Raw genomic sequence first — 17825 nt, forward strand, 5'->3', positions numbered from 1 at the left:
TCTGAGAATGATTTTTGAGAAATTTCAAACTGATAGCCTCCTCTTTTCTATTTTCTTTAATCTCTTTTTCTCTATTTTCCCTTCTCCCTTCTCTAAATTTCTATCTCTCTCTTACATTATTATTGTATAGAATATAATAGTATATATTCGAAGAAATAAAAGGTTAGTACGAAATTAACACAAAAGTTCGGCTTCTGAGAATGAAACTGTAAATATAAAAACTCACAGTCTAGCAGTTCAATTCAAATCCATTGTTTTTAGACAGTAGATGTATGGTCGAATTACATTCCAACCATTCTGTATATCCTACGAATAGCTATTCTATGATAAGTGAAAAAAAATCAGTTCATCCGATGTCTGTATGTTATTTATCTGGCCAAAAACTCCCCGATTCTGCTTTCCAATCGGCACGAAATATTCCGATCGATTTGGTAAATTCCTTTATGTATGCTGTACGACAGTGGTGGCAAACCTGTGGCCTTCCATCCTTGTTCATGCGGCACGCAGCCTGATTTGAAAAAAAATCACATGGACGAAAATAAGAGTATAGTTGAAAATTCTTCCATACAATTGAAAAAAATAACTTTGTGAGTAATTCTTGTTAACCGTGTTTATCCAAGCTGATTTTTCCGTGCTGATTCAACTATCTAACAATTGTTCTTGTTAGTACTCAAAGGACTTATTCAAGTTTTTGGTGCTGTTCTCATACACACAAAAATTCGTGGATGTAACGGGATTAACAGCTGGAAACGTTTTCAAGTGTTTTATGAGAGAGAACGGAATGTATGTAAGCGTGAGTGGAGAACGGGGGGTAAGTCCATCACTGGGGATAAGACCGGCACCCCTCGAGTTTTACTAGAAAACTGTAATTAACTATGTTTTTGAACACTGTACGTGTTAGTATTCATGATTTTAGACGTTTTCAATCAAATCCAATCCACCGTGATCCGTCAAATGTTAAAATATAAATCAAAACAAACGCGAGTGTCGATTATGTGCAACCGGATGTAATTTTTCGGTAGTTGAGTTTAAGCTTTTATTCTTGAACGAGGTTTCAAATCCTTTTTCGTTGTTCTACAGTTTGTCCTCTGGATTTCTGGATTGTTAACTATCAGTGGGTTTCGAGTTGAGTTAAGTTAAAGCAACAAATTAATAGAAAAGTCTTCTTAAAAAATGTGTGCTGTTGGGGTACTTTGAGGTACCCTTTGAGTGAAGTAATCCCGGTATGATTTCCGGTCAGTTGTAGGTTATTGGGACATATTTTCCATCTATTCCAGATGCCCCGCTCCCAAGTAAATCGAATCGTGACAGTTGGTCCCAGGAGAACCTCACCCTTGCAAAAGAGGCTATCGCTGGTGGAGTTTTTGTCAAACGTGTTTCCAAGACGTTGGAATCCTCAAATCTACATTGCAGGATCACGTTTTGTGTAAGCTAATTGTAATTGAATTGTGATATGGTTTGAGGTGCCGCATTATAGATTTGCCTAATATCAAATTTCTTTCTTTCTCATATTCCATGTTCACCGGAGCTTGTTCCGACCATATCTCCGGAATCAGTTGAGCCATTCGAACCATATTCGATAGCGAAAAATAGAATAAGAATACTTCCCATTTGGCGGTTGAGGGTACCGGTTTCACCCGCACTGGTTGGTGAACTCTGTTTTTATATCAGCTTTGAAAAGTGACTATTACTTACAAAGTTGCCGTCCAAAAGCACTGATATTTCCTATATTCCATGGAAAATAATCTAGACAATGATTCTGTGAGGGAAACAACAATATATGCCCTCAGATCTCACAAAACAATTCTTTCCCTATGGGGCCGGGCTCACCCCCGACATAAGAGAGAAAAAGTTTAGGAGTGAATTCATTCAGAAAATAGTTTATTTGATTTGTAATGAAGCTGCTGCTGTTATGAATGTTCAATCTGAAACGGCAGTGGCGTAGCGTGACCGGGTGACGTCCGGGGCGGGTTACTAGGGTGTCACCCCTCCAATAATACTTGGTTTTCGTTTTCGAATGAAAAATCAAACTTATCGACGTAATTGTCAACGTTTATTGTAATATTAGATAGGACAACCAAGAAATCACAAAATCTTCACGCGATGGTCAATGGGACTGACAGTTACAAAGTAAGAAAATGAATAAAATATGGTTTATTGAGAGTTGAGACTGACGCTGATATTGTACAGGGGCTTCCCGTTAGAAACAGCTTGAAATTCACTGTAAGATTTGGAACCGATTCTTGGAAGTCCCACTTCGTGATTGATTGTAACACATGCAATGCAATCTAATGATTGACATCATTAGAATTAATTTCAGCGGCCTTCAAATGTCTACGGAGTCTTGGTAACTCTAGTAAAAGCTATCTTGTTACGTTTTGGGCGTTAGAATCAGACGTTTATGTTCATGCACGCATGCAGTACACCCCTGTACAACATCGAAAACATCAGAACTGTCACGGCGATTCTATCGAACGTGGAGATAGAAAAAAGATAAACAACGGTGGAGAAGAAAAAATAGCAAGCGGTCTCTTCCGTACCATACGTCGTCCAGAACGGATGTGATTTTTAGTTGTCGGCGCGGGTGCGCCCAGTTCTTGTTTTTTTGACGAAGAACTACGTCTTTCATCAAGGGTGCCAAATCAGAAAATAGGTCACGTTTTTATGAAATAAAGTTAACGTTAATAACTATTTTTGTCGTGAACGGATTCTGGCGATTTGTATGCCAAACGAATTGGAAATTTCCTAAGATTTGTTTGATATGCTATACATTACAATCCCATAGTTTGTATATGGGTTAAATTAATGAAAATTGGAAGCATTCTCATTTCCTCATACATTTGTTCTGTCCATTTGTGTGCTTTCCCGAGCAGAGCTGTCAATTACGAGCAACTTATCGACGAGCAACGAAGGGTAGATCGTAAGATGTAAAGTCTCCGTGAACAAAGGAAAAGAAGAAGAACGAAGGGGAGTATTTGCCTAGAGTATAAACAGTGGATCTGCTGAGGTAAACTTCATTCTTCTTGAGGACACCGACTGAACAACATCGTTACTGGCGGAGCTGGACGGCGAGGGATCGAGTGGTTTTCTTAAGGCTATGAGGGGTGGAGGAGTAATATGAGGAGAGAGTAGAGTTTTCCAATGGTCTTTTTGAAGGCTAGAGACGAATGAACTGAATAAGTTTAAAGTCTCTTTAATTCAACAAGGAAAGGAAGGAAAGGCAAACTTTAAGTCTCATTCTAGATACGAAACAATGAACATCGCTTGTTCTTCCTTGTTTTGCGCCAACACATGTCTTCCTTTCGGACTGAGCTGTGGACGCGACCAAATTACTCACTCGCTGATGTCTCTGGCATTGCAATCATTGCATCAAACTGACGCCATTGCCTTAAAGTTCTGAGCTATACAATTGCGTGGGGAATCATCAAGCTAGGCTATCGATAGCTCACTAAGAAAATAAATGTTCTGGAATTTTGTCAGTGATTTGGTTTTACATGACGGTAGAAAAACTCTCTTCACAAAGGATGACAGCTAAGCTAATCTAGACTGGTAATATTAACAGAAAGGGCTTCTGTTGAGAAGAGCGCAAAACAGAGATAAGTGTGTGTAGCCATCGACATAAGGATATTTGTATGCGTACGTGCGTGCTTCATAACCCGTACGTAAAAATAGTGCATCTTCGTTACGCTGAAACCCCATTTGTAATGATAAATATAAACAAGGAGGGGAGATAGCGGGAGGGAATTATTTACGCTAGGGTATTAGTAATGAATCTCTGCTGAGGCAAATATTTAGCCTTTTTCCAAGCAGTTAACATTGTTTGTTTTCTGTCATCATAAAGGCTTCGTTGGTGCCTTTGACATTGTATCAATGCATTGAACTGACGCTATGATGAAGCAGGTGTTAAGGTTGTGTACCAAAGAAATATTTGGGGAACAATAAATTCAATAAGTTATAATAAGTCATTAATTTATTCGGGTTCGCGTGCAGATAGAGTTTTTTTCGCTCATTTAGTCACCAAGAAAGTAAATGTCGTTCTGGAATTTCGTATGTGATTTGGTTTCGCTTACCAGTAGCAAAACTTTCTCCACTAAGGATAAAAACTGCGCTTATCTCGAGCATGTATTGTTCTGCGAGCACAAGAATGAATCATCAAACAATCATCGTCAAATGATTCTACAATAAAAAAAAATTTAGGGCGACCAAACTGGTAGAATGGTTATTTCAAAATTTCCGTAGCATTTCAAAATAATATCCGCTAAATAAAATATAATATACAAGCGACTTGAATTACACTACAGCGTAGTTCTACGTCAGCAATGCGGTCGTGTCTTGAACACAACCTCCTATAATTTGTTTGGCTCCCCCACGTTGATCGTCCGATACGGACGGATAGTGATAGCGCTGGTACGCAGTGATCTTAGCGGGTTGTGTTTTTTGTCGTCCAAGAAGGGCGTTGTGCTAGCGCTGGTACGCGCAGTGGCCTGTTGAGGTGGTTTTGTGACGTCAAAGTGGACGGAAGTCCAGTGCCGGAGTATTTGGCCAGGAGAGGCATGTTGGAACGAGTGCGCTCGCGGTCAATATCGCGGAAGTTCCGATGACGAGCGCGGATTTGGTCCTTTGATGACGACCCGGTCAACGGAAACAGGAAGAGAATCTGGTAAGTGCAGAGGTAACCCTTTCCTTTGTTCCTTTTGCATGCTTGCATGTGGCAGTGAGCGCGAAAATCCCAGAAAAGTTCAGATTCCCAACAACCTTTCCGAAACTTCGTAGTTGTCAGTTTAACAAATCGACTTTGTTAGGTCGCTGTTAGATTCGCATAACATGTGTAGAACTTGAATTGCTTCAATAATTTCGGCTTCTTTGGACCATTTTGGCACTCTAACATTTCCATCGTTGGACTAAGCAAACTTAACAATCGACGTCTTTCGCCTTGTTTACTCATCTTAATTTGCATCTATCAGTAGCAAATTTTGAATCGATGGATTTTAATAAAACTTTCTAAATGGCCATTTCGACTAGACGGAAAAAATAACCAGTGGATCTGATCACAACGTTACTCAGAAATTGTCGTTTAGTTCGCAACGCAGACGCAGAATACGCTAGATCTATTTCATGTAGTACAACACATCAGAAGTACATCTGTGCACAGAAGTGTTAAATCATAAACTTCTGGTAGGAGGGGCTGTGCACTTGATACAGTATTTGAGTCGCACAAAACTCAAATGACTGATCAGCTCATAAATTGGTTTCACTGTACTATAATGAGCACTCCATCGAGTTTGCGACAATTTTTTAACAACACTCATGTGTGGCTCAGAAACATACCTCAGAGATCAGTTGAAATTGCGAAAAACGAATGAACAGATTTAAAAGGTGTAAACATGTCACACACTGTAGATTCTTAGCAAAATCATGTTGTCCTCATAAACCCAAAGAGTTGTCTACAAACCCTATGGATACGGCTTTTTTGTTTTGCTTTGTTGCGAATCTTATTTATACTGCGATTTTCGCACTTAATGCCACATGCAAGCATGCAAAAGGAATAAAGGAAAGGGTTGCCCCTGCACTCACCATGGGTGGCATTGCGCATTTCGAAACGAGTAACTCGTTTCGAGAAAATTCGAACTTAAATCGAAATGGTTTTAGTATTATGTATATTTTTCAAGTTCATATTTTCGGTGTACTAGATTTAGAGCAAATTTTGTCTCGTAGATAAATGTAAAATTTTTGGGTTTGTAAACAAAGCTGGTCAAAGGCATGTCAAAATGATCGAAACGAACAAAAATCACTCGTTTCGAAATGCGCAATGTCACCCCAGATTTTCCTTCCTGTTTCCGTTGGCCAGGTCGGCATCAGTTGATCAAATCTGCGCTCGTTGGCGGAACTTCCGCGATGTTATCCGCGAGCACCACCTGCGTGCAGGTAGTGGGGAACTCGTTCTCGATGAAGCTCGCAGCGTGGATTTTCCTGCTGGCTGCTCGACAGCTCTGTGCCGTGAAATCCGCCACGACACGCACCCGTTTTGAACGGCGGTAGTTGCCGACACCTCACTCCTGTGCGGCACTCGTTCAACACGCTTCTCCTTGCCAAACACTCCGGCACTGGATCTCCGTCCGTTTAGCCGGCAAAAGTCACCCCAAAAGGGCCACTGCACGTACCAGCGCTAGCACAACATCCTTCTCGGAGGACAAAGAACACCGCCCAATCAGATCACTGCGCACCAGCGCTATCACTTCGCCCGTCTCGGACGATCAACGTGGAAATCACAAAAACTGTGCGCACACCAGCGACAACGGATAAAACTGCGTCCGTACCGGACGATGTATGAAACCCCAGAGAGCGCTTCCTTATTTTTTCCTTCTCAACCGTTATTTTGTTTTTCTTTCTGCCCGCTCGATGGAGTCGCCGTGACAGTTGTGGTGTGTTCGATTTTGTGCAGGGGTGTATTGCATGCGTGCATGAACATAAACGTTTGATTCAGACGCCCAAAATGTAACATAACTCCACCGTGAAGGGAAAAAAATATGAATCCAAGAGTTTCGATTCATAGCTTTTTTTAAATGTTTTCGTAATGTTAAAATTATTGGTCGTTGACCAAAGACTAAACTTGTTTAAAGTACCTCAACAGGCCACTGCGCGTACCAGCGCTAGCACAACGCCCTTCTAGGACGACAAAAAACACAACCCGCTAAGATCACTGCGTACCAGCGCTATCACTATCCGTCCGTATCGGACGATCAACGTGGGGGAGCCAAACAAATTATAGGAGGTTGTGTTCAAGACACGACCGCATTGCTGACGTAGAACTACGCTGTAGTGTAATTCAAGTCGCTTGTATATTATATTTTATTTAGCGGATATTATTTTGAAATGCTACGGAAATTTTGAAATAACCATTCTACCAGTTTGGTCGCCCTAAATTTTTTTTTTTATTGTAGAATCATTTGACGATGATTGTTTGATGATTCATTCTTGTGCTCGCAGAACAATACATGCTCGAGATAAGCGCAGTTTTTATCCTTAGTGGAGAAAGTTTTGCTACTGGTAAGCGAAACCAAATCACATACGAAATTCCAGAACGACATTTACTTTCTTGGTGACTAAATGAGCGAAAAAAACTCTATCTGCACGCGAACCCGAATAAATTAATGACTTATTATAACTTATTGAATTTAGTGTTCCCCAAATATTTCTTTGGTACACAACCTTAACACCTGCTTCATCATAGCGTCAGTTCAATGCATTGATACAATGTCAAAGGCACCAACGAAGCCTTTATGATGACAGAAACTATCCTAATCTTACAAATATCAAAATCGCCACAAATCCATATTATTTTAAATATTGCCACAAATCAAACAAATCATGGAATCGCCGCAAATCAAAGAGAATTTTTAAAATTCTGTGCGCCCTAACGCCCAAAACCCTAATTAGAATAATGTCACAAATCTCAATAATCCCCACAAATCTTAAAATTTATACTAATAATGGTAAATGACTTTTACCAAACGCCATCGTCATATGGCCAAATAGTCTCTGGCAAACGAAAGAATTTTCCTGCTTACAATGAGTGAGTGAGTGCAATGTTCAATTAAGTTTTAGGAACGTCAGTAAAGTGTTTCGGGTTCCAAGGCATTTACTCCCTCTGATCGGCAAGAGCCCAGAAAGGAGTATTACCGCGCTCCAATTCGCGTTACTTTTGGATGTGTTTTTCTTGGCGACCTCCTAATACACTTATCGCTGATCTGATATTTTTATGTACTTCAAGTTCTTTGTAAATATTACAGCAAATTAAAAGGACATGGCTTAGTTTTTGTATTCGCTTGCGTATCGGGATAGCTTAACATATAAAAAATGTACAGTTCGAATTTAGCGATGTTTGAGAGTTCGTTGTCAGCGAGTGGACAGTTTGTTGTCGGCGAACGACAAGCGCATGTTTTTCCTGCAGTTTCTCTCGCTTTGCGAACGGCAAGTGCAAGGTTTCCCTGCAACCTGTTTCCAGTTCGACAGGGTGCAATTTCTCTCGCTTTGCGAACCGCAAGCGCAAAGTTCCCTGCGGCCCGTTTCCAGTTCAGCAGGGTGTAATTTTCCTCGCTCTGCGAACGGCAAGCGCAAAATTTCCTCTGTGACCCGTTTCCAATTCAACAAGGTGCAATTTCTCTCGCTTTGCGAACGGCAAGCGCAAGGTTTTCCTGCGACCCGTTGTCAGTTAGCAGGGTTCAATTTCTCCCGCTTTGCGAACGGCAATCGCCAACCTTGACGTCGAAACGCGGTTTATGGTTTCCAGGAGCAGCGCTGATGCTGGAGGCTTGATTGATCCACCGGTTGTGTGATGAGCCTTGTCCATTCGCTAACATTTACGATGTCACTTTGAGAAGTGCAGATCTCAACGGTGGAAGGTCTCTGAACGTACTACAACATGCGCGCGAGATCGTGGTTTTGGTCTCCGTTCAATCTGGAGCTTGTTAGGAAATGACGCTGCATCTGAGACTGCTTGCGGAAGGGCCGTTGTCTATCGTATTATTGTCCCTGAGCTCCACATTTCTCTGGACATGAGAATCTACGCCATGAGGCTTCAGCGATGTCGGATGGTTGAAGGTTGAATGCGTTGCTAACGAGATTTAACTGTGCTGCTGGGGTTCATTCCGATCTCGTTTTGGCGGGGAGGTAGATTATTTAAATTGTTGTGGCTCATCACACCTTGACGAGATGTTGTTTTGGTGACAGGTTGACAGGTTTGGTGACTTGGTTGACAGGTTCTTGCCTGTCGACATAGCTTTATGGTGTTTCAGAGTTTCTTAAAAGAAACCCTGTGGCTTAATAATAGCCAAACGACGTTTGTAGTGTAACAGTCGCGATCGATATTCAAAAAGCGAGTCTCGCCTGCCTCTTTGAAACTTAAAATCTGCGAGTTTTTTAATTTCTCTAATTCTAACTTCGGACTGTTCTGTGTTGACATTCGCATTCATAACGAGCTCCAAGTTCTCGTAACGTACTCTTTTTTGCACATCTTCTTCTATCAGAGCCTTTAATTTAATTGTTTTGGCTCTGTAGGTGCTAGAACCCAAGTTGGCCACATGACGTAACGCCAATTCATACGCTATCTCATCACTGCTCAAAAATTCTAAGCCCATGTTCATGTTTTGAATCAAATTTGATGAAAACGTATAAAAAGATATGTATATAAATGTGACAGATAACGTTTATTTAAACATGTATAAACTAGAATATACGTATATATTTATTAATATTTCTAAAATATTGTTTTATATAATCTGTATCGGATATTTCCATTAAGTAATTAAAACAATGATAATGTAGAATATTTATTTAGAAAAAAAATATTATTATATTTTTTCTTTCCTTCATTTATTATTGTTTTTTTACGATGTAGAAAAATAAACATTAAAAAAATATTACACTCACTTTCCCTTCACGGAAAAATTTAAAAAAGAATTCAGAGTTGATAAAAAAAATCAAACGGGGTCACTGAATACGACCCTGACGATCGATCCCGCTCGATTGCAAATTCAACCACACTGACGTTACACAAGTTATGAAAAACTCGTGGTTTTATTTTACGTTGGGCGCCATTGTTGCGAGTCTTATTTTTACTGCGCTATTCGCGCTTAATGTCACATGCAAGCATGCAAAAGGAATAAAGGAAAGAGCTGCCCCTGCACTCACCAGATTTTCCTTCCTATTTCCGTCGGTCAGATCGTCATCAGTTGACCAAATCTGCGCTCGTCCGTGGAACTTCCGCAAGCACCACCTGCGTGCAGGTAGTGGGGAACTCGTTCTCAATGAAGCTCGCAGCGGGGATTTTCCTGCTTGCTGCTCGACAGCTCTGTGCCGTGAAATCCGCCACGACACGCGCCCGTCTTGAACGGCGGTAGCTGCCGACACCACACTCCTGTGCGTCACTCGCTCCAGCACGCTTCTCCTTGCCAAAAAATCCGGCACTGGACCTCCGTCCGTTTAGCCTGCAAAAATCACCCCAAAAGGGCCACTGCACGTACCAGCACTAGCACAACGTCCTTCTCGGAGGACAAAGAACACCGCCCACTCAGATCACTGCGCACCAGCGCTATCACTTCGCCCGTCTCGGACGATCAACGTGGAAATCACAAAAACTGTGCGCACACCAGCGACAACGGATAAAACTGCGTCCGTACCGGACGATGTATGAAACCCCAGAGAGCGCTTCCTTATTTTTTCCTTCTCAACCGTTATTTTGTTTTTCTTTCTGCCCTCTCGATGGAGTCGCCGTGACAGTTGTGGTGTGTTCGATTTTGTGCAGGGGTGTACTGCATGTGTGCATGAACATAAACGTTTGAAGCGCGACTCACATACAACATTCACGTCACGTTCACGTTCCGTCACGTAACGTTGCGTCAATTATTCTTCCATGCAATTCCTATTGAAGCATTCACAAACACCAGTAACGGCAAGTCGAAGTTGCCGTTGCCGGTGTATGTGAATGTTTGCATAAGAACTGCTTGGAAAGATAATTGAAGCAACGTGACGGGACGGGACGTGAACGAAACGTAGATGTTGTATGTGAATTGTACTTGATTCAGACGCCCAAAACGTAACAGCTTCCACAATAAAACCTGAACTCCTTCATTTGATCCTGACATGTTTGGAACAGTCGATAGTCGATCTGCAGCTTTTCCCATCCAACACGAAAAAACCGCAAGATCAACGTAGGACTACCATTGACTTAGTAATCATTTGTTAGGAGTTGCATCTAAATCAATTTTCAATAAATGGATGAATGAATATTTTGTTTCCCTCGATATTCTTTTTTTTTTCAAATCATCAATTGACTCGCACGCATTGGATCATCGTGAGTTTGAAGTGTTTCTTGAAGCATATTGTGTAGCAAAATTTCTTATTTTACCGTGGTTCGACGCTTTAGTAGAGGTAAAGTAGCGTGATGGGCTTTTGACATTAGTAAAAAAATTGCAGAATTCATGAAAAATAAGGGAAACTCGGCTGGAAATTTCAAAACGACGAATGGATGGCATATCTAGCTTTCCTGGAGGATATCACAAGACAAACGAAAGATTTGAAATTGGACCTGCAAGGCATAGGTAAATTGGATCACAACATGAACAACCAAATCAATATACTCGAAATCAAACTCAAGTTCAAACAACAAATGGGAAATTTTCATTTTACCCATTTTTGGACATTGAGAATTTGTTGACAACTTGAAAAAATGTTGACGCACTCCAGTCGATGAATGTGGGTTCTTCTCGCAGATTATGGTACTTCGAAGCACAATTCTCCATTTTTGTTCTATCCTATACAGTTTCGATTATGTACTTGCTACAGAAAATATGCAGATGGAACATATTAAAACACAGTGTGATTTAGAGCTGCGTGACAAATTTGAAAATTATGATCTCTTGGATTCCTACTCCAGATTTGTTCCAGAGTTGCGATGTAACATGTTCGTTTTATTGCTTCTTTGATTGAATCCCCATATATTTGTGAGCCATTGTTTCCGTTGTGAAAGCGGTGAAATCATAGTCAAGGAACAAAAACACTGATAGTCTCTCGCTTCGCATTGCTCTCTCTCAAGCTGATTCAGATATAATGGCTCAAGAAAAGTCGTCCAAATAAAATCAAAACGGCGTTGAAGTATGTTTTTATTTAAGGATTTTCTATATTGAAACAAACATAAAATATTGTAGAAACATTTTGATGATTAAAAGAACGTCCAATTCAATTGATATAACGTATTCATATTATCTAGTATAGCCATAAGTTCTGTCAATCAATTCGCAACTGTTCCCAGAAAAGAAATTTGGAACGAAGAAAAATGGTAATACTGCAGTCGTGTAGTTCGATGCCCACCTTCACTCTCTCCATGTTTCGTGGTCCCATCAGCATTTGTTCGGTTTCCTAGCAACGGTAAAGCTCGGTCTGTACGAGAAGCGTGTGACAACTGTCACGTTATTTATGTACAGGGAAACAGCAAAACAGATCGAGCTGCTCAAACAGTTTCCTATCAATGAACGATTCGTGTTCGGTACACCATAATAATACCAAAAAAAAAAACAGCTGATGTGGGAGATATGTCCAAAAGGGAATATCCGAGGTCGGTATGGCAGCACAATGTTATCTATGTTGTCTATGAACGCAATATTATTCGCGAGAAAAATCGTTCATCAGTCGAAATGAATTTGATAAATTCATTGGCCGATGTGTAAGTCATTTATTGACCCCCAGACTGAAGCAAATATCTTTGGAACGATGTGAAAAATTCCTAGAACGGTTCAAAAACGTGACTAGCAACAAACCTACGAGACTTGAACTCCGCAAATGATTAGCCATTTGCTATGAGGTAGCCCAGACCTCAATACATCGAATTTTTCACTTTGGGCCAAGTTGGATGAGCGTGCCTGTACACGTTCTCATTGGAATTACCAATCGTTGAAAAATTCTATCAAGAAGCGTGCAGTGATTGAACATTGGCCCTAGCGTTCTCAAATCTGCGTGAATTAGAGATGGTCGAATAATTTCACCAAAAATGGTCATTCTGGATGCTTTTATACCTTCAATAAAATGTTTGGGTTTTTATCTAATTTTTTCTCGAGTTATAGTTTTTTCGAGTATAGAACTGAATGCTTTCTAGTTCAAATAAAAAAGTGAGCCAAAGAAAGTACCAGTTGAATGCGTATGTTTTACATTTCATTATGAAAAGTAGTGAGAACAAAATCATTGCGGTTCGCGGCTATGATGAAAATTTTAATTCGGCCCGCACCATGCCTATATCTGGCCTCCACTGATGTACGACCATCTTTCGTTCAACCCTAACCGAATGTCAAACCTCTTCTTGTCTTTGTTCGAGAGATAGATTTCTTTAAAATTTTCCTCGACTTTTTTTTTCTATTCCAATCCAATTCCAAAACTACTTTTTCAAGTGAATTTCAGCACCCGGCACGACATTACCTTTTGCTTGGGTTTTTATTCTTTCTGTATTATACATATAAGCTTTTTAATGCCACCTTGCGAGCAGTCTTCAGAATGCAACTCGGTGCTGATGTGCAGCAAGATTTCTGTACCCAGTTGAGCTCCCACTCCTTGTGCACACACGCGCTCTGGCGAATGAGCACGCTCCGAAACACAGATGAAATGTTTGGTTATCAGCGCCCAGTTTTAAACTGAGTTTTACGCAGAAATTCGCGCCGTGCTGCGCGCTTGAATCTGGATTGCTCTCTCTGTTGAGATATTTTTCTTCACACAAGCGTATACGGTTCAAATGGGGAACGCGCTAATGGATAAGAGTCTTCATCTTGACACCAGCGTATTATTCCTTTCAAGTTCATGACGTTTCTAGCTTAGCCGATTTCTGTCATGCAGCTCGTAGATAAAAATAAATTATTTCTGATAATTTTTCGATTTGTGGTGATATTTGGAAGTATAGTGTTAAAAATGATAGAATTAATAGCTGAAATTATGTTTGGAAATGGGATTGGGAAAAGGAATATAATAACAATAATGGATGTTTTCTTTTCCAAATAAATTAATCCTTTTTTTCATTTGAACAGGTCAGCTGACGCAGAAGAAACAACTGTCTAACACCGCAGGATATTTTTAATCCTGTTGAAAATTGTACAAAACGAAATGTCTACTTTTCCCGAAATATTGATTTATAACTATAGCATTTTTAGAGTAAGGACGAAAATTTTAATACAATGTATTTATCTAGGGAATTATAATGCTGCCGATTTTTACTGTAAATAAATATAAAGCTAAGAGGATGATTTGGTGCACTTAAGAATTGAAAAAAAATGAACAACGCGCTTCGATGAATGATGCTTTTAGCTTTGTTAGATAGTTTAGGGGAGAAGAACTGCTAGATTTGATTGAGTAGCTAAATTATTAGTTTGAAAAAGCAAAAGTCTGAAATATATGGAAGCAAAATGACGGAAATCGTAGGTTTGATAGCGATAAGCGAAAATTTGAAATATTTGCCTTAATGTAACTCTAAACATCTATTCAAATCGGTTGCAAGCGAGAAGGATCTTAGTTCTATAACGATGTCTACAAAAATTGAAGATCAAGATGGCGAAACAGATATTTGAATTGAAACAAAAACTCTTAACATTTTGATTGTCAATGATGGAATCGAGTTTTTAGGGATAAAAGTTTTGGTACCCACGTTATTTTTATTTGAGTTTTAAAAAGATCATCAGAAGATTTTTTTGATTGTATTATTTCCAGTTGAATTTTGGATATTTTCTTTAAAAGAAACATTTCTTTTGAAAAGAAAGTAAAATTTACCTTGCATTCCATTTTAAAAATGAATCAACTTTGGATATTTTTTCATCTATGAGCTAGAGACTCATAAATTGACAAATTCCTGAAATCATCAAAAAATCACAAACTTCACTTCACAAACTTTAATCAGTATTTTTGTCACTCGACCAGTGAAACATAATCCAGAACTCAAGTCATACAACAACAATTTCGACTTTATGTTAAAAACATAACATTAAATATTTTATTTAATCCACATGAATGTTTGAAATAGTTTTATATTATATTAAAGATACCATTCCCATTTGATTGAGCTGTACTGAAATGGATTGATCATCCAAATACTTTGGATATCGCATATTCTGGACTATTTTGAGGCAAAATGAGATTCTGTGTGCTGCTGTCGTATATACTCAACAAAAAATGACTGTGTTTACATATGGTATGAACCTAATTTTGAATATATTTCGTCGTTTTGCCAACACTTTTTTTTTAACATTGTTTTAAGTATTTTATATGAATTTACATTTATGTAATCATTAAAGGCTGGGCTATTGGTGCCATAATCCACCAGAAGAAACATCACATTCCACTTTATTCTATTTGAATATTAATAAATGCCTTCATATACTCGAAAACTTAACACAGTCCATGACATTATTTTAGGCTTTTTTACAAAAATGTATTTATGTTAAGTATTAAGTCATGTGTGCATTCCGAAAAACATATTCTGATTTTTACAGAACGTTTGTGATCATATAATATATATCTATAAGCTATTTATATAAATGCATTTCATGCGAGAACAAAGTGAGATTATACAAATATTCACATAGGTTTATGTACTGTCGTGGATCAAAATAGGACTTATTATAAACAATTAAATGTAATATTTTAATGTAATTTTGAGAAAAAATAAAATATATAAGAACGACAAATCATTGAATTATTATTTGTATGAAAGAAATATAATAACTTTCACTGAGGATCGTCGTTTCATAAGTTTCATAATAAATCGCGACGTCCCCATTTTGTGAAGTCAAAATCATAGTGTGCGGTCGTTATTCATGGAAAGTGATTCATCGAGCAATTCCCTCTATTAAGCGATGTTGATTATCAGAAAGGCGGTGTTCCGGATGTTAATGGATTCATTGCGTCGTTGCGTTGCGTAGACTTGGTCTAACCGACATCAGACATAAGGCTTGGCTTGGAATGATGTCCTCAGTGACATGCTTGATAAGCGCTAAGTGAGGTACGATGTTAGGAAGTCAGTGTTTAGTAGAGGCGAATGAACTGAAACGTTTAAACCCTCTTAAAGCCAAAAAGAAGAAGAAGAAGTCAGTGTTTCGGTTTTGTCACCGGTGCCCATTACTGCCCATGATTGCATAGGAGACGTAATCACCAACACCATTAGTGTTGGGAAAACGCATTTTTGTTGTTTTTTTTTGGTCTATAAGCAACCATGCAAATTTCCAATTAAATAATCTGTCCAGTTGAAGAATATTATCGGTCAAAAGAGGGCCTAGGAGATTTTGCGGATTAAAACATATTTTTACCATTTGGAAAACGCTTGCGTCTATTTATGCGGACAATCAATCGTTTCAACAAACGTTTGTTCGCATAGCCAGACGTAATCATCAGGTTGCTTTGTCTGTAGTGTTAACATTTACGTTTCCGACAATAGTCAAAACGTCTTCGTCGATAGTTGTTGTAGGATAAGATCAAAGAGGTTTGGAAGAATTTTAGGGAAATGTCTGGAAAAAGTACTTTGGATTTGTTGCGAATCTATGATAGCTCCGACACGGAAGGTGAAAATGAATCCATTTCACCGGCCACGATTCAGAACGACGCGGAATTACGTATGGCAGTAGAAGGCTCATCGAGACATAAAGCATTCGCAAAACGGATGTTGGATAAAATCATTTGCCGAGAAAAAAAAGTTATCCGATCGAAGATCTATCGTTAAGTCACATGAAGAAATTGGCGATATTAACAAAAAAAAACAACAAAAAGATGTTTTAAAGTGAAGTTTTTAAAAAATATCGATGTATTTTATTGAACTTAAGCTAAATATTCAAAATAGATGTTAGAAAAAAAAAATTAAACAGCTAAATTTGTAGTAAAATTTCTATACAGGAGCTGTATCTAAATCGTTAAATCTTCGACTGCATACATTTAGACTGTTGACGTTAGTTAATATTGATAACACACAATGAAATGGACTGTTTATTTGTGTAACTGATTATTATAAAAAATAAGTAAATTAAACTGACTGGTTATTGAAAGTCTGTTTTTTTACTTACACCAAAGGTATGAGTAAGTGTTGAGTACGTTGAATTAACCAAAAAAACAATATTATATTACCAATATATTTTACTACTGATCTGATTGTTTCATTATCTACTTGAAGATTCAAATGCAGAAATTTAAGCAATTATGACATATAAAAATTTATCTCTACGTTCATCGCAGTGCAGTGAACAGAGAATAGTAACCATATGAGCAGCGTTTCAATAATTGTTTATATGAATCTATTAGGAAACGCTAAGTGATAAGACACTATTATGAAAAGCGTGTTTGGACTTAACAAAGAACGTGATCCAAATGTAAATTTATCTTGCAGCGCATAATACTGGTAACTGTAGATTTTCGAACAATGTATGAAATCTGTATGGAACTACGTCTTTTATGCGGACAAACAGTGATTTTTTGGAAACGTTTTTTCAAAATTTCTCAAATGTTTTCGATAAAAAAATGTGTAGAATGCGTATCACCGAAAAAGTCAATTTAGTTCATTTTGTCGCTTACGTCTCCTATACAAACATGGGCAGATTAGTACCCAGTTGCTTGAGCATATACTAGGTTTTCTCCCCAACCACCACCGAGCATAGCATGCCGGAAAGTGGTGTTTCGAAGCAGCAGAAAACCAGAAAATCTGTAACCAGTTCTGTACTTGGACAGTCTTTTTAAGGTTCCTCTACTCCTGTAAGTAAGAAGTAAAAGAAGATTCGGAAAAGTTGGTCTCTATGGGGATCATGCAAAGAGTTGTCCGCCGTCGTGGCGTGGTATTCTAGTGTATTCGTGAAAACAAAAAACAAACAAAATAATATTCTTATTATCAATTATGTAATTATTTGTTTATCTATCTTTTAACAAAAAAAAATAATTAGAATAGTCATAGGCTAATGAAGTGAGGGGGTACAAAAACAGTTTTTTTTTAATAAATCGTTTATTTTTACAGGCTCAGTTACATACGTTTAAAGGAGCCAGACTCATATCTGTATTGTTACAAGTATACATAAACATTTTTCATTAATTCTAATGTTAATGAAGTAGAGAACCGATTACTCGCGGTTTGCTCGAGTTTAGAAGGGTGACATTTTTTTTCAGGAAAAGGAAGGGATATAAGGATATGTTGACAATGTTCACACTCGAAGCCCGAAGAGAGTTTTCTAAATTCGATCTGGCAACAAGATACACCTCGCACGACCAAACAACGTGTTCGATGTCGTGGTAACCTTGGCCACAGGCACAGATATTGCCATCGG

General features: G+C 38.6%; 1 protein-coding gene across 6 annotated transcripts in view; it reads left to right on the plus strand.

The window, feature by feature from the left end:
* LOC129771706 (protocadherin-like wing polarity protein stan) overlaps nucleotides 1–15215 on the plus strand; it is a 45550-nt gene extending 30335 nt beyond the window's left edge. For all 6 annotated transcript variants that reach the window (XR_008742457.1, XR_008742461.1, XR_008742459.1 and 3 more), the window contains one exon: nucleotides 13566–15215. Coding sequence is in view for 1 of the 6 variants with exons in the window: in XM_055775642.1 (XP_055631617.1) it covers nucleotides 13566–13596 (31 nt within the window). In the remaining 5 variants the exon portion in view is untranslated. The remainder of the gene's footprint in view (nucleotides 1–13565) is intronic.
* Nucleotides 15216–17825: the final 2610 nt, after the last annotated feature.

The sequence above is a fragment of the Toxorhynchites rutilus genome, chromosome 2, assembly GCF_029784135.1.
Source record: "Toxorhynchites rutilus septentrionalis strain SRP chromosome 2, ASM2978413v1, whole genome shotgun sequence".
NCBI classification, from domain to species: Eukaryota; Metazoa; Arthropoda; class Insecta; order Diptera; family Culicidae; genus Toxorhynchites; species Toxorhynchites rutilus.